A 26476-nucleotide genomic window follows, 5' to 3' on the forward strand; every position below is an offset into this window, starting at 1 on the left:
GCTATATGTTTTAAAGATCTATCCATGTGTTTGTCTAGTTTTTTATTTTAAAATTTGTTGTAGTATCCGCTTTTATTTTCCATCTGGAACAGGAACTGTGTACGCAAGTGAACGTTAGTGAATTTATTTGGTATCATCGACTGCCTTTTGCGCATGCGTAGCAGTCATTGCAACGGAAGCGGTACGACAGCGCTCACAGCTTGGCTGTCTGTCGACACTGAATGAGAAAGCACTGATTACGACTCCAAAATGATGAAATTTCTACCTAAACTTCTGTTGTTACTATTATTGGCCTTTCCGGCGACTATCCTTATCAAAGGTAAGTTTGTGATATGACTACACACAGTTGCGAGGGAAAGGGGACAATGAATAATTAGTCACTAAGCTCTAACATGGTAGTGTTAGCTGCTCAGCTAACTAGCTGCTGTGAAAAAAGGGGAAGGCCATTCTCCATTTGACATGTGCTAGCTGAAAGTAACTGGAAATTAAAATGCTTCTTCACTCTCTCGGCGCATTTCTGGAGGATTGGCCTGTTGTAACTCTTTCTCTGAATAGTTCATTTTCAATACATACAATCCATAGTTTGTTACTTGTAAGCAGTTTAACCGCCTGCTTAGACTGACGTGTCCTTACTGTCAGTCTTTTAGCCAGGATGCTAAGTGGCTCCATCAATGCTTTATGCAGAATTGCTTTACTGTCACTCAACAGCTTCCTGGAAACATAACATTTTAAACAAATTTTAATAAAGCATAAGCTCTTCGGTAACTACATATAATGTCGACGAGAATCATGACACACTTATGGACGTTGCATTAAATTTGCTCATTTCCCATGATGTAAGGTAAGGTAGCATTGCTAACAGCTAACGGCTCGGGTACAGTAACCTCACTTACTTGATATTAGGTGGCCACGAAGTTCACATAAATACATACATACAATATACATTTTAATTTGAAATAAACCCGTGTGTAAAATAGTTAAAGGAAAAGAAAAAATGTGCAGTTGTTGAAGATACCGTGTCTTTGACTGGACGGAGCAGTAAAACATATCCGATTAGCCATAATGTTACCTGTGAAAGTCAGAAGGAGCATTTTTGGATCGTATGGAGCATTGCTACAAATGTTGCGTGAACAAGCATTTTTCAAACCTGCACTACTGAAAAGTTTGTGAAGGTGTGAGCAAAACGTATATAAAACAATGCACAAGACTTCTGTAATTTTTTTCATTGATGTAATTGTGTAAGAGGAATGAGCAGTATGGATGAAACACTCTGTCATGATGTATGTGATTGTATACATTTATATTTAATACAAGACTGATATGTATGAGGGTATAATAAATATAACAGAAAATCAATTGAGGATTAGTATAGGATGAAGTAAACATTCAGTGCTAATACAGTGAATTAAATACCAGACAAATCAAGGCACTTCTTACATTGAAACAAAGGTCCTAAACATCCAATATGATCATCGGGTGATTCATTGATTTGCAGTCTTGACCTCAATAGTCTAATACATTTAGAGATATAACAGGGACAGTTACTACAGTAAAGTCAGTGTGGGAATATCTGACATTTGATGATGTACAGTATATTGTCATCTCACCCAGTCCTAAATGTGAGTGTAAATGTTTTACGGAGAAGCTTTATTCCCCCCAGACATTTAGTGCTGGATGTTTGGTTGTTTTGTTTATTTTATTTGTTTGTTTTTCAGATTTAGCATTCAGGTTTCCAAAGATGGCACTTTACAGTTGAAGTACACCCAGTTAAAACAACAAATCCTCCCTTTGTGAAGTTTAGAATGTGAAGTTATTAAACTGTTTTAAAGGGATGTTTCAGCTGCATGAGCTGCTTTGTGTAGTTTGAGCTGCTGTTGAATGTTGCTTTTTAAAATATAAAATATTAAACCCTGTTCAGTCTACATAAGGGTAGATGGATCTATAGAAGGGCTGCCGTGTGATACCTTGTTTTAGCTTGGTATACTTAATATTTTTTGGTATCAAGAGATATTGTCAGACTAAATTTTGTCAGAATTTGTTAAACAAGACTTATACAAAATTTATAGAATGTAACTATAATTGGTTATGTTTTATATATCATGGTGAGGACAGAATTCCATTCCATTCAATAAAATGTGAATTTGAGGACAGCAGTTATCATAACATAAAACCTGCAGACCCACATTCATTCTCGATATAACTGGCATTTACAGCATTGAGATGGCTCTAAGTTGAGGATAAGGATGTCAATATAATTGACAGCTCTGTATGTGCAGTTTGACCCGAGGCTGAAAATTAAGCACTACCTGTGCTCTAGTCTTATTCAACCTGTTTCATCATGAGTGAAGTGGAGGCTGCAGCAGTGAATAATGGTGGAAGGCTACAGTCAGTATCAATTTCACATCTTTGTTTCTGTAATGAGGAGACCTTTCAATCAAATCTCCCATTGATTCCAAAGTCGCCACCCAAATGCCCTTCTTCATGTGGAAACCTGCTGAACCACAGAAGAAAATTACAGTCTTATGGCCATTTTTTGTGGTCATTTCATTGCATTATTTATTGATTCTTGTTTTGTCAGTGAAGCTGAAAACTGGAGGGATCTGATGTGGAAAAATGACTAAAAAGCTCTCAAAAACCAAAAGTCTTTAAGAATGGTTGTGTTTTAATGATGTTTCTTTCTGCTTATCAGGGCCTCAGGTGAGTGCCCAGGATCTGACTGAGGATGAGGAGGCTGAGGCTGTGGATGAAGATGTGGTGGACGATGTGACAACAGAGGATGAGGATGATGAGGCAGAAGTAGAAGACGACGAGAACGCAGAACTGGTGAGGGATGTGAGTGATTTACATCAGGGTTAAAAATATCATCTAATGATCAATAAACCAGTAGGCTTTGATACTTGGATATCTGGTTTTATTTTTTTTGTGTGTGGTTTTGTTGTCTGTATAATTGAATTTCATTTTAAAAATATCAGTCATTTAAACCTTTTGATGCAGCAAGAACTCTTGCTAGAAACTGCCCTTTATTTGACTTGAAATTAAATATATTTGTATTTTGAAATTTCTCAGAATCTTATACACACCTGTAAGATATCTGTAGAAATTAAGCTTTTGTGTGTGTTTGTGTGTCTAGACGGAAGAAAAAGATGAAGAGGAGGAAGCACTGGTTGGAGAGGTGAAGGCTTCCCCCAACGCTGACACCACCATCCTGTTTGTCAAAGGAGAAGGTAACTTTCTGCCTTCTGTGACAGTTTAGACCTGGATGAAGGTTTGATGGCAACAGAAAATAACAATAATAATATAATGCAAAGGAATGTCAGTCATTTTCTAAACTAAAGTGTGATTTCTATATTTTGTGTAATATTTTTGTTTCTCTCCAGACTTCCCAGCCAACAACATTGTCAAGTTCCTGCTTGGCTTCACCAACAAAGGATCTGAGAACTTCATTGTGGAGTCTCTGGACGCCTCTTTCCGTTACCCGCAGGTACCCGAACAGTCCGCTTCTCTTCGTACAAGACCAACAGCGTTTAACTTCTCAGGCTCATGTGCTACAAATGGGATGACAAATGAGCTCAGTGAGTGAAGCATTTCTCTGCAGCTCTTTCTGACTTGGTTCTGTTGTTCTATGTCAGGATTACCAGTTCTACATCCAGAACTTCACTGCTCTCCAGCTCGGCACCGTGGTTCCCTCTGGCAGACAGGCCACCTTTGAGTACTCCTTCATCCCCGCAGAGCCAATGGGAGGGCGGCCATTCGGACTTGTCATCAACCTTAATTACAAAGACAGCAGTGTAAGGAGAAACCCACCTACTGAGTTATGATTCAGACCCTCTACTGATATCAGTTTCTGGGCTCAGTCATATTCAGATTTTTATTGCCATGCTGTCATCATCTTGATGGTCTGAAATGTGTCTGCAGCATAAAGTATCAAAATGTCAAGTGAACAGATACCTGGTCAGATTCAAAGACTTTTTCACCTTTACTTTGATCACATAATAGCTAATTTAAATCGAAATTTTGCTAACTGATCCCACATGCTGTCGGTCCTCTGTAATGTTTTTTTTCTTTGCTTTTTATTTCGTTTTTCCTCTCTTGCAGGGAAACATTTTCCAGGATGCAGTGTTCAACCAGACAGTCACCATAACTGAGAAAGAGGATGGGCTGGATGGGGAGACGTAAGTGGACTTAACGTTTACTGGTGTTTTGCGTGTCTGCATACTTATTTGTGTAAAACAGTGATTCCATCTTTTTTTTCTGCCTCTTGATGATTAATTCGTTCCTTTCCCTCCTCCTCCTCTTCCAGGATCTTCATGTATGTCTTCCTGTCAGGGCTTGGGCTGCTTGTCATCGTAGGCCTTCATCAGCTGCTGGAGTCCAGAAAGGTATGGACAAATCATAGTATTCAGAAATCCCAGTCGGCCTTTAACATATTTAGTGTCACATGTCTCTGAGTTTGACAGCTTTAAAGTCATTTATTCAGGAATGCAACAAAACTTTCAAAAAAGAAAAACTGACTCCAACTTTTTTAAAATTGTGAATTTGCTTTTAAGTTGGACAAAGCAAGACTTGAGGATGTTTTCTTGAGCTCTGAAAAAATGTTGGGATCTGGGAATTTTTCCACTGCCTTTGATATTTTGTAGATCAGATAAATCATCATTAGTTTATGCAGTTAAACTAATGTGTGTGCGTGCGTGTGTGTGCTTGCAGAGGAGACGTCCAGCTCCAAAGGTGGAAATGGGAACTTCGAGCCACAATGATGTCGACCTAAGCTGGATCCCTCAGGAAACATTGAACCAGATCAGTACGTACACATGTCACCCTGCACTCACACACCTGTACACAAACACACTCCACGTGAACTCGTCACCTGCTTCTGTTTTCTGCATCCCCCTTACAGATCACACTTAAACTACACGCTCCACCGCTGTGCAGAGCTTTCTTTATCTGTCCAGCATCTGTTTGTTTTCAGCTCACTCTGAAAGCAAATTTACAATAATGCAGACTTGAAACCTTCTTGAAATAGTCAAGTCAGAATCAAACTATGTCTTAAAAGGTGTCAGTCCTCACAAGTCAGTCATCTTCATCTCAGAAATATTTCCTGATCTCTCTGAAGTTTTTACCAAATTGGGACAATATTGAAGAGGGGTTTCCTATTGCATTGAAATGCAGATACTGTAAATGCAAAAAGGATTTAAAATATCTGCGTGTGTGTGTGTGTGTGTATTTAATATGCATATGTTAATACTTGGGGTGTTGCTGCTTTTGTAGTGGGTCTTACACTCCTATATTGCAGTGGTACAACCAAAATTTGAGCATCAGAAGCCAAAAAGTATTAGTTAAAAACAAAATGAAAGCAAGTAATCAAAAATCATTTTAAATTCAGTCAAACAATATAAACATGTATATTTCATAAAGTGAATGTAAACATAGAAGACCACAAGCTGCTATTTAAAAAAAAATCAGTAATTGTCCAAGTGTTTGGAGTTTAGAGGTCAAAAGAATATCTTGTACGGAGCTTTTGCTTGACCAAATATTTCACAGAATGAGGAAAAAACCACTTCATGTTTTAAAGATTTCAGTTATGAACTAAGCTCCCGAGAAATACAGGAAGTCTATGCTTGGTGCAAACTTTCACACGTCCCTCAGTGTTTCTTTCCTCACAGAATTGGCTGATGTGTTTGTGCAGGTGTCTCTGTTCTCCTCTGCTTCACCTGTTTCTGAATGAACTTTTAACCTTCACTGTGCATGAGGATCACTCACTCTTTTCTTTTTCTCTCTCCGCCTTCCTCGCTGTCATGTTTCCCTGCGTCTTCAGTGCAGAGTCGTAGAGGTGAGGTCTGCTTTATGTCGTGTGGATGTGTTGTTTCTGAAACGGAGAGCTGTCTGGACTCAGTTTGTTCCAACGTACATGCAGTGCTGATTTTGGAGTGTTTGCTCTCAGACTGAATGGTGGACTGAGATTGAAATCCTTTTCTTTTGTAGATTAGCTCTGTCTCCGTTAAAGGTGCATATGTTCTAGTTTATTAAAGTGTTTTGACAAAACAAGAACATTTCTCTCCCGCTGAACACCGCATGATATAAATTTTATCTGTTATTTTTGTGGGTTTGGAGAAGTGAAATCAGTCCAATGATATCTGGATATGTTCAGTATTTTGGATCAAATAAAAATATTTTCTCCACTTGAGAAAAATCAGTCTTACTGAAAGGACTGTAAGCTACACTTTTAAAATCCTGAAGGACCTGTTTTCACACAGCGGATTTTATGTAGCCTGATTTCCTCTCAGAGCTGTGTTTGCATGTGGACAGTCTGGATGAAATCCACCTCCTTTCTCTCCCTTTTTCCTTTGACTTTCTTGTGGCCTCATCACACCAGAAGGTGACTCAGTGAAATCATCTGCATGTTTGTGAAATATTCTTTGTGTTTCCCTCCCTGAGCTGTGTCTCTTTGCTGAGCTGCAGTGGAAGGAGTTCTGTACTCAAAGATATCCACTTGATTTCTCCAGCTTTGGAATATATCTTATTTATAAAACAAGGACTGTAAATTTTGTCTGCAGTCACTTTGATTGAAATGTCATTATAAAGAATCTTCTCAGAACCAGTATGGACAGGAGGAATTATCACATTTAAAAAATAAATACAAATAATTTGTTAATCATGTACTTTCAAGAAATTAATGTCTGAATATGAGAGAATTGATTGGCCATCAGTCACACTCAGTATCGCTTCTTTTCCAGACAAAGCATCTCCCAAAAGATCTCCCCGCAAAAGAAGCCAGAAACGCTCGGCTGGCTCAGACGAGTGACGGGCGCCTGACACCACGGCAACAGAACTTCACCCGCCTGTCTATGGAGGAGGAGAAGGAGGAGGAAGAGCAGCAGCAGTAGTAGGATGAGGGAGAGGAGGGGGGCTCTGAGATCCAATTCGAGCACACTCTGCTCTCTCTACTGAGGAACTTTAACCAGTGCCAAGCACAGCAATGGCTGACTCTCTACTTTCAGCTTAGGAACTGTTGAATTCACTCACTCACACTCACACACACACACACACATGTGCGCATACACAGCCCGTTTTGATTAACGATGACAGTTTTCTGAAGCTGTCGCAGGAAGGGACAGAAGGGTAGCAGGTGTGTTGGGTTTAAAAGGCACATGAGGACATTTTTCTATTGCGGTTGTTGGTTTTCTTTTAGATTGTATTTGTCAAAGTCTCAGTAAGATAACTGCTGATGTGATCATTGTGAGACAGCTTTGATTGTTTTGCTGTTTATTACCTCCCACTCTGGTGTAGGGCTCTAACAAATAAGCAATTAATCAGTTAGTTGACAGTTGACAGGCAGTCAGTTGTCAAGTAATTGTTTAAGGTAAAGAAAAAATTGCTGTTTCCAACCTCTCAAATGAAAGATTTCCTGCTTTTGTCTTACATGGTAGTGAACTGAATTTCTTTGGCTTTAGAATTGCTTTTTGGATAAAATAATCAATCTGAAGATGTCATCTTAGGCTGTTGGAACTTGGAATGCACAATTGTCAGTATTTTCTATGTCTTAGACCAAATGATTAATAAACATGTATTTTGCAGATGACATGATAATGGAATAATTGTTAGTTGGAGCCGTTATAACCGTGACAAATGCAGTTTTTCTTTCGTTTTGGATTTTTTTTTATTTTCAATGCAGTTTTACTTGTTGATTTCATCTGCACGTTTTGGATTTTGTAGAATGTCTACTCCATAGCTGCTGTCGTGCTTTTTCCTTCACTCATTTCACTGCACAGATCCTGAGGAAAGTCTGATCACACACTACTGACGCTCCTGCTCAAAGCGTTTGCAAGGACTCGGTGCCGTCCTCTTGTTCGGACTTCTTTCAGTCTTATGTGCAAATACACAGCCCTGCAGACGGCACGAGGGATCTCATAGTGTTGTCGTAAAATCTATTGCTGAACTGCTGTGAAACTAAAATGGATTGAAAGGAGGTTTGAGACTTTGATTGTTTTGTATTTGCACATCACATTTAAGAACAAGAACCCATTTTTGTGGAAGGTGAATGTGTCATAATCAGATCTGTGGACAGGAAGTGAGTGAAGACAAGAAGTCAGCAGTGTGGTGTCACATACAAACCTGCCCTTTAACCCCAACAGCCTACATTTAAACCCCAGTGCTCTCAGCTTCTGGGGATTGAGGGGTGTGTTCATGTGTGCACACCCTCGGATATCAGCTAACAGGCAAGCGCAAAGGTTTGGTTTCTCTACTGAGAGAGCAGATAGAATTGAACGTAATCGAACTCCAAACCCTCAACATGTGCCTGTTTTCTACTTTTGTGTAAATTTCTTTACTTCTGGCTTCTCTCCTCAAGCAGCTTTTTTTTTTCTTCTTTCCCCAAAATTGAAAAAAAAAACCCCAATAATTAAATGGTGAATTTGAGTCTTTTGTTTTTCTTTGGATTATATGATGTTGAACTGGCTGAAGCACTGGTGTAAATACTGTCTGAAAGATGATGACCTGAGAGCAAACTCACAGAGCTAATTTATTTGAATGACATATGGGGGCTTAAACGAGGGTGGGAGGGCGATTATGCACTGTTTTTTTTATTATTATTATTTTTACCACTAGGGGGCGACACTGACTCACTCTGCAGGTCTTAGTTCTTGTACTGCAGGGTTTTGTCATTTCAAGCTTTGTGGTTCTGTGAGTAACTGAGCTCAGTGCTGAACTCTTTGGTGTCTGTTCTTCAGTTTACAGGCCGACAAAGAGCAGGAACAGGAAACATGTTCCAGACTTTAATACACAGCTGGTAGCAGTCAAACAGCCACAGAGAACTGAGCTGATGTTTGAGTGTCTAAAATGATGGGGCTGTCATCAATAGATGGAAGCTTATACTTTTATTTGCTTTTAAATGTGCAGGAAATAAATGATGATTTGCTATAGGCCTTGTGTTTATTTTTTTCTTCTCAATTTAAAATCGTTTCAGTGGGACTCGATGTTATCCCAGGTATATTATGAATGGCCAGTACACTCAAAAAAATTGTTCATTGAATGAACATATCATGGAATATAATATCATAAAATCATGGAAAGGATTTCCACCTGATTGAATTGCTATGTTTTAGCCTAATGCAACTCTATTAGTCTAACGTAAAGTGCTTAGGTTGGGTCAACATAATTCAATTAAGTTATTTCAACTTAATTATTACAGTGGGATCCAATTTAACTTAGTTATATTGACCCTACTAATTTGCAATGTTTTGTTCGAACTCAACTCTATAGGTTTGGCACCTAATTTTACATCAGTATTCCAGTAAATTAATTAACTTTATTAAACAAAAGTGCTTAATGGTGAAAAAAAGCAAATTGGAATATGGAAATATGGGAACCCTTTCCATGACCTTCACATTCATTCAGACATTGGCTTTGGGTGTTATAATGCTAACAAACATACTCTACAATGTAGTTGGAATCAAGGGTGGAAACACAAAACAAGCAGGAAAATGTATAATAAATTTCCACAAATGCAATGTATAATGTTTTACAATGGCAGTGCAGTTACTTGGTAGCATCACCAAAAGAAAAATAATCTCAATTTAGAAACTGACAAACTAAAGATATTGAGAAATGGGGCCCCTCTTTGTACTCACAATCCCCTTAAATATTTGACATGACTTGCACTTCTCAAAACGTGCACCTTCTTGTAGACAAGGCCAAGCAGCATCGCCACTGCAAAAGCTACACTGTCCAACTCACCCATCACTTCCACCCGATCCAGAACAATGCCAACATTCTCAGCAACACCACCAGGCTCTGCATCTTCATGCCGAACAACAAAAGCTCCTATGGCCTTAGCAGAGACTGCTAAGGCCATTTGAATGATGTCAACATCCTGTGCCAAAAAATGAAAAAGGACAATGATTTTTCAGTAGTGTGCATTGCATTTTCACAGCATAAAATATTGTTTCAGTATTACTACAAGACTAATTAATTAACATATTTGAATGAAAATGTAACCAAACAATGACCACCTGATATTAAACTATTTAACTGTGTCAGGGTGGAGTCATGGCTATCTACTTCAATTACTAAATAAGCATTACCACTGGCATGTCTGTTGTAATCATGAGTTCAGTTATTCCATCAAAATAAGGTACCGTATGTTGTCTTAGTAAGGGACAAAGGAGTTCAAGTATGGGTAGTGTGTGTTTTACCTGTCATAGAAAAAGAGGAGTGAGTATTAAAGTCTTTTTATAAACTGATGGAAATCAACAGGAGAACTAAATTCTTTTGGGAGCAATAAAGAAATCTTGAATCCTTTTGTTCATCTCCTTGGTAAAGATACAAGTAGGTACATAAACATACCAGGTGTTCCTTCACCAGCTTCTCTGGGTCTTCATTTGGGTACATGCAAAGGCCTTTGGGGATGCATTCTCTTCTAACGCAGACAGTGTCAGCCATAATATGCAGAAAAAGAAGAAAACACCATTAGAAACACCATGTCAACAAACAGGTGGGGTGGGTTTCACATCTAAATTTACATATTATATTCACACATTAAAAAATGTTTAGAGGCTCATATCATGTGCATCATTACACAACAATCGTCTGGCTTTCAGTGAAGAATCTGCCATTTTTTATACCTGGATTATGGGTGCCATGATGGTCTTTATTTTTCTCCTTTGTGCACCGCCTTTCTTGGCAAACGCCTTCATCAGATTTGAGTGAATATCCAGCTCTGAGAAGAACTTCAACAGTAGAGGACCTGTGGTTATTCTCTTGAATTCTGCACTCAGCTTCAAGAAAACAATGGCAGACAAAACTCTGTTTGGCTGTGTCACTGCTGGGTACATTTAATATCAGTAAAGGTAAAATGGGGATAACCCAGATTTAGCAAAAATTAAAATAAAATAAAATACAAATTAAAAAGGTTTAAATCACTAACTTGATGATGACCAATGATGTCCTTTGTCAGCTGGCTCTGACTTGGCTGAAGGGCAGACTGATGTTTGCTGAAAGAGATTAGGTAAATTAGCACTTATCAAGACATTTAACTCTTGATTTGGGGTATAAGAGTAGATGTAGATGAAACATTTTCTTCTGTGCAGAATTATTTTAACCACTGTACATGTAGAGGATGTGTGTGTCGTGTTCCTGTACAGAAAGATCAACATGAGTTTTGAGTTATAGGTCATAAACAATCACCTATAAACATATTGAAAACCTGCAGTTTAAATGTAATGTCATTTCTAATGTAATAATTTCACAAATGTAACAAATAAATCATTTTAAAGATTAACTTTTAAATAACTTACTTGGTGATGGCCAACCCCTACCTCTACCAGCAAAAGAAGGCAGAGAGATGCTTTCTAAAAGAGATAAGGTAAACTAGCACACATTAAGATACAGTTAACACATTGTGTATTATTACAAATTGTTACTTACAAACAACAGGAGACTGAATGGAGTCACGGAGAACACAAGATGACCTATGACCTCACACATGGTTGCTGTAACACCCAGTCAAACGACAGGCCACAACTGTAATGAATTACAAATATTTCAAATACAATAATAAACATATAGAATATACATCCGCAACTTTAAATGTAATCATTTCTGCATGTATTAATCCCACAAACGTTAAAACAATTAAAATAAAACCTGAGACATTAACATTAAGCCAGCAGATGGACTCAGAAGCGGACTATGGACATAAAATACAGTGGTTGGCTATATAAGACGGGACACGAGTGGAAGGTTATTTATTCAATCAACACAGTGTACACGTTGAAGCTGGCACGGCGCTGCTCCACCCCCGGCTAACATGTCAACTACCCGGCATAAGCTAAATCGACATTGATTAAATAATGAGAAACAGCGTGACCAAATATACCTGAAAATGATGGACACGCTGCTCTGACTTTATACGTGCATTTACGATTGCATTTAGATTGTTAAAACGAAAATTTATCTTACCTTTTTTAAACGAACACCAACGGCGCCTTTTTCTGCATTGCCCTGTTACTCTCCGTCATGTCATACCAGGTGATCTCGCGTGAGGTATCGCGAGGTCATCTGCCAGCGAAGTACGTACTGTGCGTACCAGTCTAGCTTGATTGTATCGAGTTACATCTACTTGACTGAAATAAACAAATATTAACTGGCTTAGTTTCATGCAAATCCTACGTGATTTAATCATATACACGGTGAAAACATAAAATTGTACTGATGAAATTACATGTTGCGCTTTTTTTTAAATGTATTAACCAGCTAATTTCCTTTTTTTGAGTGTCGCTGCTGTAGGATGTGATCAAATGATACGAATGGGCTAAAACGATTTGCTGACTGACGGTAAATTAATCTACAAGTATTTTGTTTATTGTTGATGTTCCTTTTAAAGCAAAAATGCTAAACATTTTAACGTGATTTGTAGGTGAAGATCTGCAGCTGTTCTTCCACATTTGAAAGTAATTTAATATGTTTGATTTTGGGCTCTAGGAAACTAATTTATCTTTTCATTTATCTAAACTATTAATGAAGGTAAGAATCAGAATATGAAGTGATAATCATTAGTTGCAGATATTTGTTAGGATTATTTAAAAACTGAACTTTTTTTTTTTTTTTTAGTTTTTTTTCAGTCGTTTGTAATAGATAAGAGATAAGATTGTCTTTATTACAACTGCAGTTGCACAAACTGAAGAGCCGTAGCTGAAGGAGAATTTGGTGCAAATGGGTTTATTAGAGATTGAAGCAAAGAATAAAGAGCGAGCGTTCCTGATCTGGCTGGACGGCTCAGAAATCTCACCCAGAACCAGTCCAAAAATATAAAATGTGCTCTAAAACATTCAGACATTTAATGGAGAGACACTAAAATCTGGGTTCTATGCAATCATCTGTGGGACGTTTATGAGTAGAGTGGTTGCAGCATTGTGAAGGCAGATGATATGAGTGTTTGACTACATTTTTCAGGTCTTTTCATTTTGTATCACTCCTTGGCTTAATCAAATTGCCTCGAAGAAACTGACGTAAAGCCAGCAGGTTTGAGTCCAGGTATTACTGCAGCACAGCTGGGTTTCAAACGTCTGCTTCAAACCGTTTTTCATTGGCTGATTTATTTGGGCCACAGGGCAGCAGCCCACCTGCCACAAAGTCACTGCTTTAAATAGTGAGGATGTGTTGCAGACAGGAACAAGTTGGAACTGAGCTGTTTTGTGTCGGATTACTTTTTTGATGCACTGTGTGTAGTAAGGACTTTGGATTTATTTTCTTACCATGGATTCAAAGCTGAAACATGATTGGTAAATTTTATGTGTGTGTGTGTATTTGTACATGTTTGAAAATTCCTGAGTGGTTGCTGTTAAAAAGGGAAAACTTCTAGAGAACTGTTGTATTTGGTGTGGACCAACATGTGCCACGTTTTCATTCATGGGACAAATTCAGCATCCTAAAGGCTTTCTCCTGTTTCTCAGGACTCAGTCGTGGATCAGCGGTTAGGGTGTCGGACCCGTAACCGGTGGATCGCTGGTTCGATTCCCCGTCCCGGTGTCCATGGCTGAGGTACCCTTGAGCAAAGTACCTAACCCCCACTGCTCTGCATGCGGTCGCCCACTGCCCCGGGTTTGCTGTGTGTGTGTGCACGTCACTTGGGTGGGTTAAATGCAGAGAACAAATTTTGTTGGAGTGAGTTCCCTCCAATGACAAAATATGTCACTTTAAAAACTTTAAGGGATTATAAGATGGAAATAATATTTTCTTCAAATATATGGTTGTTTCTTGTAAACAACCAAATAAATGTGTGTACCTACACCTCTACTGGCCTCTAAAACTAATTTGAAATTGAATTGAAAGGTTGCAGGGCACACAACCTTGCAACCCTTCATTCAAAGGACAAACTGGAAACTCTGACTTCATATGAAGCTGAGAACACCACACTTAAAATGTGGTTCAGGAATGTTTTAAATAGTTAAGGGCCTTTCTGTCATTCCTGTCTTGTTACAACTTTTGTTAACTATTTACCCTGCTATTTTTAGCATCTCTCTCTTGTAAACCAGACTTTCTGGTTCAATGAAAGTTAAAATGACTGAAATACTTAATGTGAATGGAACAAGCATTTTGAGTTTGATACTTTAGCAGGAAGTAGATGCTTATATGTTGAATTTATCTCAAATTTCTTGATACAGATTAAAGGTAACGTGTCTCCACAGTGTAATGTGGCATCACCTCCATTTACACAAGCTTCTCGTTCTAGATAACTGCACAGTTTGTTCGACAATGTAAATAAACTCAGTAGGCCCCTAAAGCCGCACCAGGACCTGACACAAACACAGCAAACTGCAGCTCTTTCATTGACCTGTAAGTTGATCTGGTGAGGTAAAGCCAAAAAGCCAATCAGTTCATTTGAAGAAGAAGAAGAATCAGCTTTATTGACAGTATATATATTTTTACATACACACACTGAATTTGTCTTCTGCATTTGACCCATCCTTAGTTGAACACACACGCAACACCCAGCAAAGTACATGCAGTGAAACACACACAGGAGCAGTGGGCAGCATCAAGCATACTGGGGGGTTAATGGAGGGAGCATTTTTCACATTAATCACTCCACCACACCCAAATTTTTCCTGCCCGTCCGGTGGAGGAATTGACCCGGTGACCCTCCAATCACAAGCCGCTTCTCCAACCTCTAAGCCATGGCTGCACCCCAAGAGGAAAGACTGGAAGAGAAATGCTGACTAACTTAACCTCCCAAAATGAACATTTTGACTGACCACAGCTGAGTCATACAGCATATAAGGCCTCTGTCACATGAAAAACATAACATCAGCATTTAAAAAAAAGTGAATTAGTCCTGAGTGTTGAATGCTGTCGGTGTAGTTTTACTGCTGAAAGTATATTTCTTAACTCTGCTATTCTATCATGCTCACATTGTATCAAGCAGGAATTAACTTCATTAATTAACTTTCTTAATTCCTACTTGGACTCCATCCAATTATATACGAAAAAACATAAAAAATATATATCTACAATATTTACATTATCATTGTTTTTAATGATTAATGAAAGTTATGTTGTTTAAAAAAGTTCCGTCCGGCTGCCGGACTGAATATCAGCAATTTATCTTGAGATGACATTCCTGTTTGAGTCACAGTCAAGCTCTGAATACAAGATATGTAAGATAAACAAGATATTCAAGTTTCATCTGTCCTTCCATCACGTAAGCAACCGTGTCACTCACTTTGTTCCAGCTGCATCAGATCACCACGTGAAGGTTGTTTCGTTATCTTTTCAGCAGTCCTGACAGACACGCCATTAATCCACTTCAGTACATTTTCTCCTTCACACGCACAGGTCGAGGATAACTCTTCCTGAGGGGATTGTGAATGTCTGGACCAAATTTGATGGAAATTCGTCCAGTAGTCCTCAAACCTGATGGTGGTGCAAGAGGAACAGTCAGAGAACTGAACAGATAAAACAAACATTTTTGAATTTTGGACAGACTCAGGCTAGTTGATTGCCTGATCTCTCTATTCCTCTACTGCCTGAATGAGCAAAAGTTCTCTCAGAAACCCTCCAAAATCTTGTGGAAAGTCTTTCCAGAAGAGTGGAAGCTGTTACAGCTGCAAAGCTGTCTGTGTATTCAGAATGCAATGTCATTAAAGTCCCTGTAGGTGTAATGGTCAGCTGTATCAATACTTTTGTCTATATAGCGTAGATCGGGCTGGTATGTGGATCTAATCTAATGCAAAAACCCACAGGCTTTTATGAATTACCCGGTAACATTTAGAACTGCAGACATTATGGCTCATGAGTGTTTAATAAACAATTATAAAATATTAAAATAAAAGTTTCTCCCACTCCCACAAGTTATTCAAAAAGATTTCCTCCACTGCAATAACTCATCAAGTCTGCACGTTAATAAGCTTTTATCTGCAGCTGTCCTACTGTTGATTTTAAGATATGTCAGAGAACCTGGCAACCCAGAACTTGTTCTAACATATGGTTTATTATTTTCAAAAAATCATTACTAAACGTTTTAACAACCGGTTACAAAACAAACGCGCAGTTTTAAGCCGTCTATGAACTAAGCCTCATGAGAAAGTAGCGCCAGAAAAGTGGTCAAACTGTTTGTTATTGTTTCTGACAGTGAGAGGCTCCAGTGGAAATATAAACTTCACTTTCAAAATAAATCTTTTGTAACCCAGCTGTACACTCTGTGTTTAATCAGGGGAGGAGACTTGGCTCCACTGAAATTGAAATTCCTCCTCCTGCAGGTGTACGGAAGGAGCGGCAAAAATGTGCCAAAAAAACCAAACAGTTTTTTCCAGTTGGGCAGAAGAGAACAAAAGCCTGAGAACACGACACTGATTGCACTTTGCAATTAGAGAGAAGAAGCTCAAGTCCAAACTACAACAGATGGAAAGTGCCGATGAAAGTAATTGTCGCTCGGCGTGTTTTTGGTTAGATGTGGTGAGCGCCTCGTGCCATCCGGTCTCCCGGGGTAAACACTCGTCGTTGGGACGGGACCAAGGCTGCATTACCAGCTAGACACCAAGAGGCCCGGGATTCACTGCACATCAAGTGGTGAGTAAAACATTTCTCACTGCTTGTGACTGAGGGGGTCCACATGTGCAAAGTGCAGCACTTTGACTTAACATGCCTTTGATTACGCTCACGCAAAAACTGATAAACTGTCTCATGCTTTAAGTCTATCATGAAACTTGTGATTAGTATGATTTTCATTTTTTCCTTTTTTGGTGCAGTGGTTAGCACTGTTGCCTCATAACAAGAGGGTTCCAGGTTCGAATCCCGGTTTGGGCCCTTCTGTGTGGAGTTTGCATGTTCTCCCTGTGCCTGCGTGGGTTTTCTCCGGGTACTCCGGCTTCCTCCCACAATATCAAAAACATGCACATTAGATTGACTGGCTACTCTGCATTGCCCCTGGGTGTGAGTGTCTGGTTCACTGGCCGCCTCTTAGCTGTAGTCAGCTGGGATAGGCCGCAGTCCCCCCGCGACCATGACGGACAAGCGGTACAGAAAATAGATGGATATCGTATATAATAGACAGTATCTTATTGCAAAACAAATTAAACACAATACTTTATCAGTTAACATTTTGCTGATTTCCTTTCTCTCAAACATATTGGTTGTTGGAAATTAGAAGTATGCTGTATTAAAACGATTTTAAGGAGACAGAGTTGCTTAAAATGTTATACAGTAACGTTTAAACAAATTACCAGATTACACGTCATCCCAACAACAGTTTACCCTGGCCCACCCAGGAGGTTAATGTAGCACTGGTGAGTGCCGTTTAGCCATGGGCTAAGGTCACGTACAATATATGTATATAAGTATGAAAATTGTTCTTTAATAAGTACAATTAGATATCAAAGGTTAATACTAGAATAATAAAACCAGATTAATTCTCCTCCAGTCAAAAGCTTCAATCTTCCAGGAAATAGAAGAAGAGACTTCAGAGCACCTGAAGTCATGTTTGGAAAATATCTTGTGTGCACAAGAAATCTGATGTGCAAAATGGAATTCAGTGCACTGGAAATCATGCAAGGAAATCTTGAACCAGATAAACAAGCTTTTCTTTAATCAGGTGTGACGACAGAAGCACGAACAAGTAAAGGAAACAAAAAATAAACTGAGGACACGCCTTTAAACAAGAAGGTCGTTTAAGTGCATTACTCAAGACACGAGAGGGGCATGAAGACAAGGCACAACTGAAAGGCAACATAAAAAATCACACGAACAGGATTAGGAACTGCAAAAAGAAAACAAATCACAGTGCAGTATTTGAGTATGTGTTTTTCTAGATAAAGACCAAAGTGAAATCACACCCACATGATCACTGGGTGTGTCTTAAAAGTTGGTAGGGATGTGTGTCTACAGAAAGTCCCCTCCAGTGTTTGGGGGTCTGATCTTCAAAGGTTAAGGATCTAAGTCCATGATCAGGCTCCCAGGCTGTTAGGGGATCTATTATATACTCTGAAGCTGGTCCAAGTCTCACCAGCTTCTACAGTGCAGAAAGCCAATGCAATGGTTCCAGGACATTTGTGAACCAGCTGAAATCATTAAAATGTCCTCTGAAAGTCTCAGATTTAGCATCTTGTCAAAATGTGCTAAACACGCGTGTGGTTACATGAGAAAAGCACAAAGAAAGCTGTGCTCAGTGTAATATGAAACTTCCTTGAGTGAACCAATCTGACTGCACTTGGTTAATCTATGTTTGTATGACGACATCCTGTTAAAAGGAAATAAATGTCCTCTGACAATATTTTTAGAACGACCAAAGGGCAGCAGAGCACAGGAGTAAAGACAATATCTGAAGCTCCACAGACGTTCTTATTTGCAGTGTGTGTTGTGCCAAATGTTTCTGCAGGAAGATCAGTCTATGTGCAGCTACACTCAACTTGACTTTCGACTCGACTTGATCTTCGGCTACAAAGAAAAAGGTTTGTTTTTGAAAAATCTGCACTGATAAATGATCCATTTTTAGAGGCAAACTGACACTTACCGACACATCTTTGTTTGTGTTGTGACCCTCATTCAGGTAATTTGCAGGAGGAAGACTCAAAATGAGGCGCCATGCTGAAGCTGAGGACACCGCAGACGAGCAGACAGCAGAGTCTGCAGCCTCCAGCTGCTCCAGGATCTCACAGCAGTTCAGCTTTGACCACCTGTCCGCACCGTGAGAACATGAGTCATGAATTTCACTTTACAAAAACACAACGGCTCATTTTTCAACAAGTAATCAGATACAGAGATTGTTTAACTAATCCACTTAACATTCGTGCAGGTTTCAATAGGTGCAGTTCATGCGCTTCATTGTAAGCTATTAACTAGCAGCTAATTTCAGGTTATTTGTTTAAATGGAACTCTTTTATTTTGTCAGTATTGTGTCGTGTTGTATATAAAAGGACTGGATCTTAATAGTGAGACTATACACCGTTAAAAAGAAGCAGCTCATTATTTCTCTTGCAAAAGAAAATTGAAATTCTAGCACACAAACACACCCAGCCCAGTTCACTTGGTCTAGTTTGAATAACTTATAGTGTGTATTGTGTAACTTATTATTTTTACGCTGCATTTCACTATTTGAGAAAACAGTATATTATACATATATATTTAAACTGTCTTGCAGTGATGACAAACACATCAGCAGGAAGGAGTTTCCGACAGCCTTGTACCTGATGATCAATCAGAATCCAACACAAGAGCTGATCGATTTCAACTTTGGCTTGGAAACTTCAGTCGCAAAGTAAGTTCTTTATGTCGTTTGACATTTGGGTCGTAGTGAAACATAACCGAGTATATTTACTCATGTACTGTTCATTTTCTGTTACTTTATATTTGCACTCCTACATTTCAGAGGGAAGTGTTTTTATTTGTAGCAGTATATTTTTACATTGTAGTATTGCTACTTCACTTTACTTTACAATCTGAGTACTTCTTTTATCCATGCATTTGGGACTTTTGAGATTCTGGGAGGATTTTTTGTCAATCTCATGTCTGTACGCAAAATCTAAAACTAGACTAAGAAGGTGATAAGAAATTCACCATTTTATGTAAGGTTAGGTTCCCGGCTACTTCTGGGCAGGAAGTAGATTAGGCTGCTTTCTCTTTGTGCAATTTTAAGATGCTTGCACTTTACATGCATTTCCATTGCATAAAACAGATAGATGATTCTGATTGGCTGAGCCCTGTTTGAAGCGGTTATAAAAAAAAATAGGCAGAGAATAAAACAACCTATAAACACACACCTTTGACCACATCACATCAATATGACTGCACTAAAGGAATTGCTGGAAGCAGTTAGTGTTCAGGGAGGGCTAAGTGAGAATGAGTGGTGTAAAGAGATGGACAGAGGAGGAGGAAGAGGAGGAGGAGGCGGAGGCCAAACGGGCCATATGGTCAGCAGCCTCCACCGCCTGCTTTATTTCACTCCACCACATTTATATGTATGTGACAGTTACTTTGTAAAATTATATTTTTGCACACGAAACACAAAAATTGTTATGATGCATATTGATGTGAATGAATGCATGAATACGTAATACATATTACCGTAATTTCTGGACTATAAGCTGCTACTTTTTTCACACGCTTTAAACCCTGCTAATTTACGGATTTTGCCTCAGGATGAAAGTGACATTGAGAGCGACAATGAAAGAGAGACTGACAACGTGGACACCTGCAGCTTATAGACAATTGCGGCCTATATATGTATACGTTTTTTTTTTCTTTTCAAATTTAGTGGGTGCGGCTTATATTGAGGTGTGTTCAGTAGTCCGGAAATTACGGCAATACAATATAGTACTAAAATCAATTTTCCAGCATTCGGCTGAGTTTTAAATGTAATTTCAGACTTGTGTGTGTGAGGACGAGCAGTAAGGGATGTCCTCCGTCTGTCTAGATTCCGGTAAAGACAAAGTAAGTTCAGTCCTTATTGTTCATATTACACCGGGTTGTGCTTTTCCTCAGTCATATGTGAATTATGTCAATGTGTTCCAGGGGTTAAGAGGAAGGTCAAGAGGAATGAATCCCAGAGGAGAAGCCGCTCGATGGGAGTTGTCACATTCAAAGTGAGCTTCATTATTCCAGTGGCAAGATGACAAACCTCGGTACTCTTGTCTACTGAAGCACACATACAGTTCATATGTGTCGTCCAGGCTGCCCACATGCATCTCCTGTGTGCTTTGCTGTTCTGATGCACATCTTCTAATATACTGTAATCGTAAATTTCCTGCATGTACTCCAGTCTAGGTGATTTGGTGCTGATTTTCTGTGCTACTGCAGGATTTTATTGTTTATCTGTTATTCTTTGAGACATTACAAATCGACCACTTGGATTTTGTTGCTCTTTTTGGATTCTCTATCACGTTGGTAACACACATTAGTAAGATGTGTTAGAAATCAGCCATAAAATCACAACTACCGTGAGCTATGCCGTTATATTTCAGAGATCAAACTATATTTTTGTATTGACTGACCATTCAGGTTTGGGCTGTATTTCCCAGTCTCAGTCGCCTCACTTCTCTGGAATGAAAACCCAGATATTCCTTTTTAATCTTGTCCAATTACAGAAGAGATAGTATTTAATACATACTGTTTGATACAGTTTTGAAATCCAGAAGAGGGAACGATTTACACCACCGTGTCTTTATGTTTTGTTCTCATGTTGCTTTTGTCCAGTTCTTCATTTTTTTTTTTATCACTGACGTGTCTGCACACTGTTCTGTACATATCTTTTGTGTTTTTGAGTTGATCAGTCATCTGACCCCACTGACAGTTCTCTGGTCATGTTTTAGAAAAATTTGTGAATATTTAAGAGTCAGCTTTAAAGGCTAAATGTGAGACCAGGGCATTAAGGAAGAGTTCCAGTATTGATTTCTCATCATGAAAAGAATATATTTAAAAAATATTCACCAGAATCCTTCTGAAAGTTAAAAGCTGCCCTGTCCGTTAAAATGTGCAATGCATATTACCATGTGACTGTATTTACACAGATTTTTTATATGAATTATATGAATGTTTATTGGCGGTAGTCCCGGTGGGATTGGATGTGTAACGGTACATTACGACCTTATTCTGCTATTAAGTGTGTGTCTTTTAGGAAGCCTTTTTCACAAAGCTATTTTAATCAATAAAGTTTTTAAAATCTGATTTTCAGATCAAATCAGATCAGTCACTTTTCTGTTAACTTGTTTCTGGTCTCTTCAAGCTGTTCACATGTAATGCAAGAATTTGGGGGAACTTGATACATTTAGATACTTGTACATTTATTCATGTTAGATTTATTCATATTAAAGGTAATGTTAGTTTCTAAGGATCAAAGTGTTCTTTAGTTTCACCAGGCTATGAACTGAAAAGTACCAACTCAGAAAACTGCAAAAAGTGTTAGTTACATGACGCCTTACATTGTGTGCTGCTCCACACCACTAATTATACTGCATGTAACTGAAAAAAGTTACCCATATGTTTTAAAAATGTAGCTTTAGCTTTATGTTGAATCTCTGCCTGTGTAACACAAAGGCTGCTGTAGAATACAAAGTGTGTGGTGCAAATGTAGATTGACACGTGCACGGTTAGCTTTCACACCTGTTTCCAGCTGTGACGTGCACGTGTTTGTGTTGCTGGAGGCAGACACTGGTGGGCTGCGGGTTCAGGTGAACGAAACAAACACAAACACACACAGGCCACTTGGAGGGCTGCCCACCTGCAGGAAGCAGTCAGCACTGAGTGTGTAGGAGGACCAAACAGACGAAGGGATGGATGGAGGATTTGACCGGCTGTTCCTGCTCTGCTGCGAGTGTGTGGAGCAGGTGTGTCTCTAACCTGGAGCCGTAATTAGTCGTTTCACTCCGTCAGTTGAGGTTTGTCACATCTTTCTCCGCCCTCGTCTGTCACCAAGCAGGAGCTGATAGACCTCACCCTGCCTGGTGTTTCACACGACTGTCCATCCAGCTTCCTGTTCTCCTGCATTATCTCACCTTCACCTTCCCTCTTCTTCCCTCCACTCTTCTTTATTCCCTGTCCTTCTTGTCCTCTTCCTCTTTTATCAATTAATTGATGTTTAATGAAAATCCTTTTTTTTTTGCAACTTTTCTTTTTCTTGGGCAAAACCCAGTTCCTCCTCATTTCTCACGTTCTATTTGTTCCTCTGAAAAAAAAATTGGTCCAAATATCTGTCCCATATGACAGCCCAGTCGCAGCTGTCATAATTATCTAACAAATATAATTACAGCATCAGCATAAGCCCGCTGAGGACAGACTTACTGTACCTGGGGACTTTTACAAATCAATTATAGTTTTATTCAGAACATATTCGTTTTGTTCTTTCATATTATATTCTTATTTCATGGTGTCTGTCTCACTGCTGTGTTGGAGCAGCAGCAGGCTTCAGGAGTTGTCCTTTTCGTCTTTCAAGGAAGAGTCTCGGCACTTCCTGGAAAGTCACAGACTGAGGACAAGTCACCAAGCCTGAATGCAGAAATCACAATTTAGGTTTTTAACTCAACATGTGAAAAAGGAAGCTCTTCATGTGTTCTGCACTCTGATTAGTTAATTAGTTCCTTCACTTCCTTCACTGTCCCAGTTCCTACGTCGTCAAACTGTCATATTGTCAAAAGCATATTTGCATGTCTTTGGTTTTAATATTTATTCAGGTGCATTTTATTGTCTTGTTTTGGAGCTGTGAAACATTGTAACCCTGGTTTTGAAGCAATGGAAATCACTCAGTTTCTCACGTAATATTTCTCCCCTGTTCTGTTGTCCAGCAGGAGGCAGTATAACTCCGCAGAAACATCAAGGTTAGGTATTTTGGTCAGAAAGTGTGTGAATGTTATCTCTCTCTTTCTCTGTGTGTGTGTGTCTGTGTGTTATCAGTGAGTGTCAGCCGGCCTCTCTGCTTTGTTTTTAGGTCACTTTTACACCGACTCTCCTTAAATCAGTCTGAAAGCAGCTCCGCTCTCTAAAATAGAAACAATTAGTGCGGGCTTGACATTCAGCTCTCTCTCTCTCTCTCACTCTTCCTTACTTACTTACTTTCTTACTTTCTGTCCTTTTAGGTTTTTTTCTTCTTTTTTGGGGACAAGTAGGCCGTCTGTCTGTCCTCAGCCTGCAGACAGACGTCTTGTCTGCACACATCAGCTTTAACTAGTTTATTTTTGATGTGGCAGTCTGTTGTTATCTGGCCTCACACATCAACAAGGAAGAGTTGTTTTTTGTTTTTTTTTTAATGAAAATATGTTTTAAAAACGCATTGGTGATGAGATGATTGATGATAACATTCACAATATGTGCCTTTTAAAAAAAGCATAAACTAAGCAGAAGAGCTTCTAACAGAATTAAATATATATAGCTACTTGATCATTTAAATAAATAAAATCCAGTGTGGTCGTCTTCTAACTTTCAAAATTCAGATGGACAAAAATAAACTCATTGCTTTCTTTCTTTTACAAACTATTGTATTTTACCTCTAACTAATCAACTTTGTTGGTCACGCTTAAATAATGGATTTAGTTATCAATTAGTCCATTGACAGAAAATCAATCACAACAATTCTGATAATTGTTTAAGTCATTTATAAAGGAAAAATGCCAAATATTCTCCGACAGCTGGTCACAGTGACTGCATGCTGTCTTGTGAGCTCACCGGGTTGCGTATCATCACGCCAGTGTGGAGACCAAGCAGCAACCGCCGGGGCTGGAAAATAAAGGCACCGCTGACGTGCCAAAACCTGGAGCTCCTCATGTGGTTACAGAGCTAAATGGCGAAAACAAGAAAATAATTAGATACACCCACTTCTAAAATGCCCAAATTTATTTGAGCTTTTTTGCAAATATAGTACCCATTATTGAAATTGAAATGGAAAAATACTAATGTCCATTCATTTTTTCTTAATTGTTTCTAAATCCGGAGTCAAATTCCTTGTATGGTCACACGTACCTGGCAAATAAAGCTGATTCTGGTTACAGGGGAGACACTTTAGCCCATGAAGTGCTAGCACTCTGCTAACGTATGCTGATTGGTGATTAACGACTAGCACCGGAAGGCTAACTTCAGTTATCATTACCTGAAAATAACCACAATAATCTGGGTTCGTTTATGGTTTATCATAGTCCTTGTGTATTTTCCTGACGACAGCTACAGCAGACATCAGAAGTGTGGTCCAAACAAAAACTTGGTGCTTGACTTAAAACCAAAATGGCGAATGCCGTAAACCAGCATGCCACATCTAAATTAGAAGGTATTTCACTAAAAAGGCAGTGAAAATCTTATCTATTGGAACTATATCTATTGTCTCCACCGCTCATACCGAAAACGCAGATTATGATTAGAATTTATGTATTTATTTATTTATTACCTCATAACGATTACATTCTAGTGCTACAGCCCCCATATTCATTCTGGACCACCCCGCGCTCCACGGTCCCTACATAAACCACTTCTGAGTGGGACATTCCGTGGCCATAGTCTCTGTGCGGAAGTACTGGGCGGATGGATATACTGAGGTTCATAAAAAAAGGAGTTCCAGAATGTAACGCCTCCTGAAAGCACAGTGTGCGGTTTTTACATTCTTGTTTGTGTATGAGTTAAACAATGTGCGTGTTAAGTCCTGCTTTATGCTCAGGTAACCATGTCCGGACTCCACACACAAAACTGATATTATATAAACTGATAGTTATTGTTATTTATTTCTTGTAACATTTTCTGGTTTCAATTTCTCCAATGTGAGAACCCACTGTTTTGATTTTTGTTTTATATCATTGTAAAAGTTGAAAAAAACTTGTTTGGATTTTGAAGTGTTGGTCAAACAAAGCAAGACATAATTAGAATATGTGTTTACTTTCGTTTACATTTAACACAGTGAACAAATCATCATAGAAATAAGACAGATTAAGTGATGATGAAAATATTAATTACTTGAAGCCCTGTTGGGTTCTAAGAGTCCATAAACAACAAAACATGGCATATCCCCACCATTTTAATTTGATAAAATGAATTTGTTAGCAAACAGCTGCCTCCTTCAGCATCCAGAACACACAGATAAACATGATCATCATATTGGAGAATATTGTCTCCTGCAGCTCCTGAGAAACATGAGCTGCTACATGCTCCACTTACTTCATCAGCAAGTCCCAAAGTGATGCATTTATGTTGTCAGCCATCATGTCATTTCTTTATATTACCACTAGAGAGTGCTAAGTGGCAACCCAATCACCAGTGTAAATGTTGGCACTGGACGTTTCTGCAAACCAGGGAATATATTGAAACTTTACATTTGATATGTTAAAGCACTGCATTTCTTTATGTTAAAGTTTTGAAAATGTGGTGCTTAATGTCTGGCTGGGTTTAGGTGCAAAAAAAAAAAAAAAAAAAATCACATGATTAGGAAAAGGTCATGTTTTGCTTCACGTTTTGCCATTGCCTTTCTACCTCTTTTACATGTGCTCAAAACAAACACATCCATGGTTTGCAGAAAAGTACAATGCCAACATTTTATTCTGGGCACCGAGACAAATTAGAACAGTAAAATTCCTTCCCTTGTTGCAGACGAGCAAACTGGTTAAATAAAGTGGATTAAATAAGATACTATTGGACCCAAGATGAGCTAAGTCACTGTGTACATCACAGGTGAAAGTGAGTGCGTGTGTGAAGGGTATCCTTCTGGGGAGGAAGGTCTGGAAACACATTCACTTTCCGCGATGACCGTCATGGGATCTCATCAGCACCTTGGTGCTATGGCGACAGAGAACACACAGACAGACACAACTAACATGAAGGTCTCACATGGGAGTCCCATATACCTCCTACAAAGGGTGAGGAGGACAGAAAGACAGAGGATAGAGAAGAGGTAAAGGAGGACAAGTAAAAAGGAGGTAGGAGAGGATGCAGGAGTTTAAAATTAATTTCCATCAAAACAATCTGTACAACAAAGACTTGACACTTGATGTTCCTCTTGGAACAGCCATGCAAACCTTCACAGTGA

General features: G+C 38.9%; 2 protein-coding genes and 2 long non-coding RNA genes across 17 annotated transcripts; 2 read left to right on the forward strand and 2 right to left on the reverse strand.

Moving 5' to 3' along the window:
- Window positions 1–132: 132 nt before the first annotated feature.
- On the forward strand, window positions 133–8915 carry ssr1 (signal sequence receptor, alpha). Of its 4 annotated transcripts, none has more exons than XM_046371774.1 (10): window positions 133–319; window positions 2690–2832; window positions 3131–3224; window positions 3378–3481; window positions 3630–3788; window positions 4096–4172; window positions 4301–4379; window positions 4705–4798; window positions 5813–5827; window positions 6732–8915. In XM_046371774.1, exons 1-10 carry the CDS (start codon window positions 250–252, stop codon window positions 6797–6799), a joined length of 903 nt encoding a protein of 300 aa, XP_046227730.1. In that variant the 5' UTR covers window positions 133–249; the 3' UTR covers window positions 6800–8915. The 4 variants fall into 4 exon arrangements, with proteins under 4 accessions (XP_046227730.1, XP_046227732.1, XP_046227733.1 ...); XM_046371776.1 differs by having other exon boundaries at window positions 2690–2823; XM_046371777.1 differs by lacking the exon at window positions 5813–5827.
- LOC124049762 lies at window positions 3759–12450 on the reverse strand. 9 transcript variants are annotated; one of them, XM_046371780.1, is made up of 8 exons: window positions 11953–12450; window positions 11419–11514; window positions 11289–11342; window positions 10919–10985; window positions 10617–10711; window positions 10339–10431; window positions 9730–9865; window positions 3759–5876 (listed from the first exon to the last, which is right to left on the reverse strand). In XM_046371780.1, exons 2-8 carry the CDS (start codon window positions 11476–11478, stop codon window positions 5809–5811), a joined length of 573 nt encoding a protein of 190 aa, XP_046227736.1. In that variant the 5' UTR covers window positions 11479–11514; window positions 11953–12450; the 3' UTR covers window positions 3759–5808. The 9 variants fall into 9 exon arrangements, 2 of the variants coding, with proteins under 2 accessions (XP_046227736.1, XP_046227735.1); XM_046371779.1 differs by having other exon boundaries at window positions 3759–5863; window positions 11953–12449; XR_006841462.1 differs by lacking the exon at window positions 3759–5876 and having other exon boundaries at window positions 8856–9865; window positions 10339–10408; window positions 10617–10769; window positions 11953–12437.
- A 2151-nt stretch (window positions 12451–14601) lies between these two features.
- Window positions 14602–24724, reverse strand: LOC124049866. Of its 3 annotated transcripts, XR_006841488.1 has the most exons (5): window positions 24560–24724; window positions 24139–24249; window positions 18500–18662; window positions 15215–15405; window positions 14615–14673 (listed from the first exon to the last, which is right to left on the reverse strand). It is a non-coding gene; the product is annotated as an uncharacterized LOC124049866 (long non-coding RNA). The 3 variants fall into 3 exon arrangements; XR_006841487.1 differs by having other exon boundaries at window positions 14602–15405; XR_006841486.1 differs by lacking the exons at window positions 14615–14673; window positions 15215–15405 and adding an exon at window positions 17551–18423.
- LOC124049865 lies at window positions 16276–22060 on the forward strand. The gene is made up of 6 exons (XR_006841485.1): window positions 16276–16560; window positions 18365–18437; window positions 18536–18673; window positions 19127–19243; window positions 20350–20415; window positions 20497–22060. It is a non-coding gene; the product is annotated as an uncharacterized LOC124049865 (long non-coding RNA).
- Window positions 24725–26476: the final 1752 nt, after the last annotated feature.

Source organism: Scatophagus argus, chromosome 18 (assembly GCF_020382885.2).
Source record: "Scatophagus argus isolate fScaArg1 chromosome 18, fScaArg1.pri, whole genome shotgun sequence".
Lineage (NCBI taxonomy): Eukaryota > Metazoa > Chordata > Actinopteri > Scatophagidae > Scatophagus > Scatophagus argus.

Bases quoted from the DNA above. Each gene is read 5' to 3' on its own strand.
- ssr1 (XM_046371774.1), top strand. From the start codon at position 250: ATGATGAAATTTCTACCTAAACTTCTGTTGTTACTATTATTGGCCTTT. The intron at 3,225-3,377 runs GTAACTTTCTGC...GTTTCTCTCCAG, and splicing joins CCTGTTTGTCAAAGGAGAAG to ACTTCCCAGCCAACAACATT. The intron at 4,173-4,300 runs GTAAGTGGACTT...CTCCTCTTCCAG, and splicing joins GATGGGCTGGATGGGGAGAC to GATCTTCATGTATGTCTTCC.
- LOC124049762 (XM_046371779.1), bottom strand. From the start codon at position 11,478: ATGTGTGAGGTCATAGGTCATCTTGTGTTCTCCGTGACTCCATTCAGT. The intron at 10,986-11,288 runs GTAAGTTATTTA...AATCTCTTTCAG, and splicing joins TAGGGGTTGGCCATCACCAA to CAAACATCAGTCTGCCCTTC. The intron at 5,864-9,729 runs GTGAGTTGGACA...TCTCCGTTTCAG, and splicing joins GGATCGGGTGGAAGTGATGG to AAACAACACATCCACACGAC.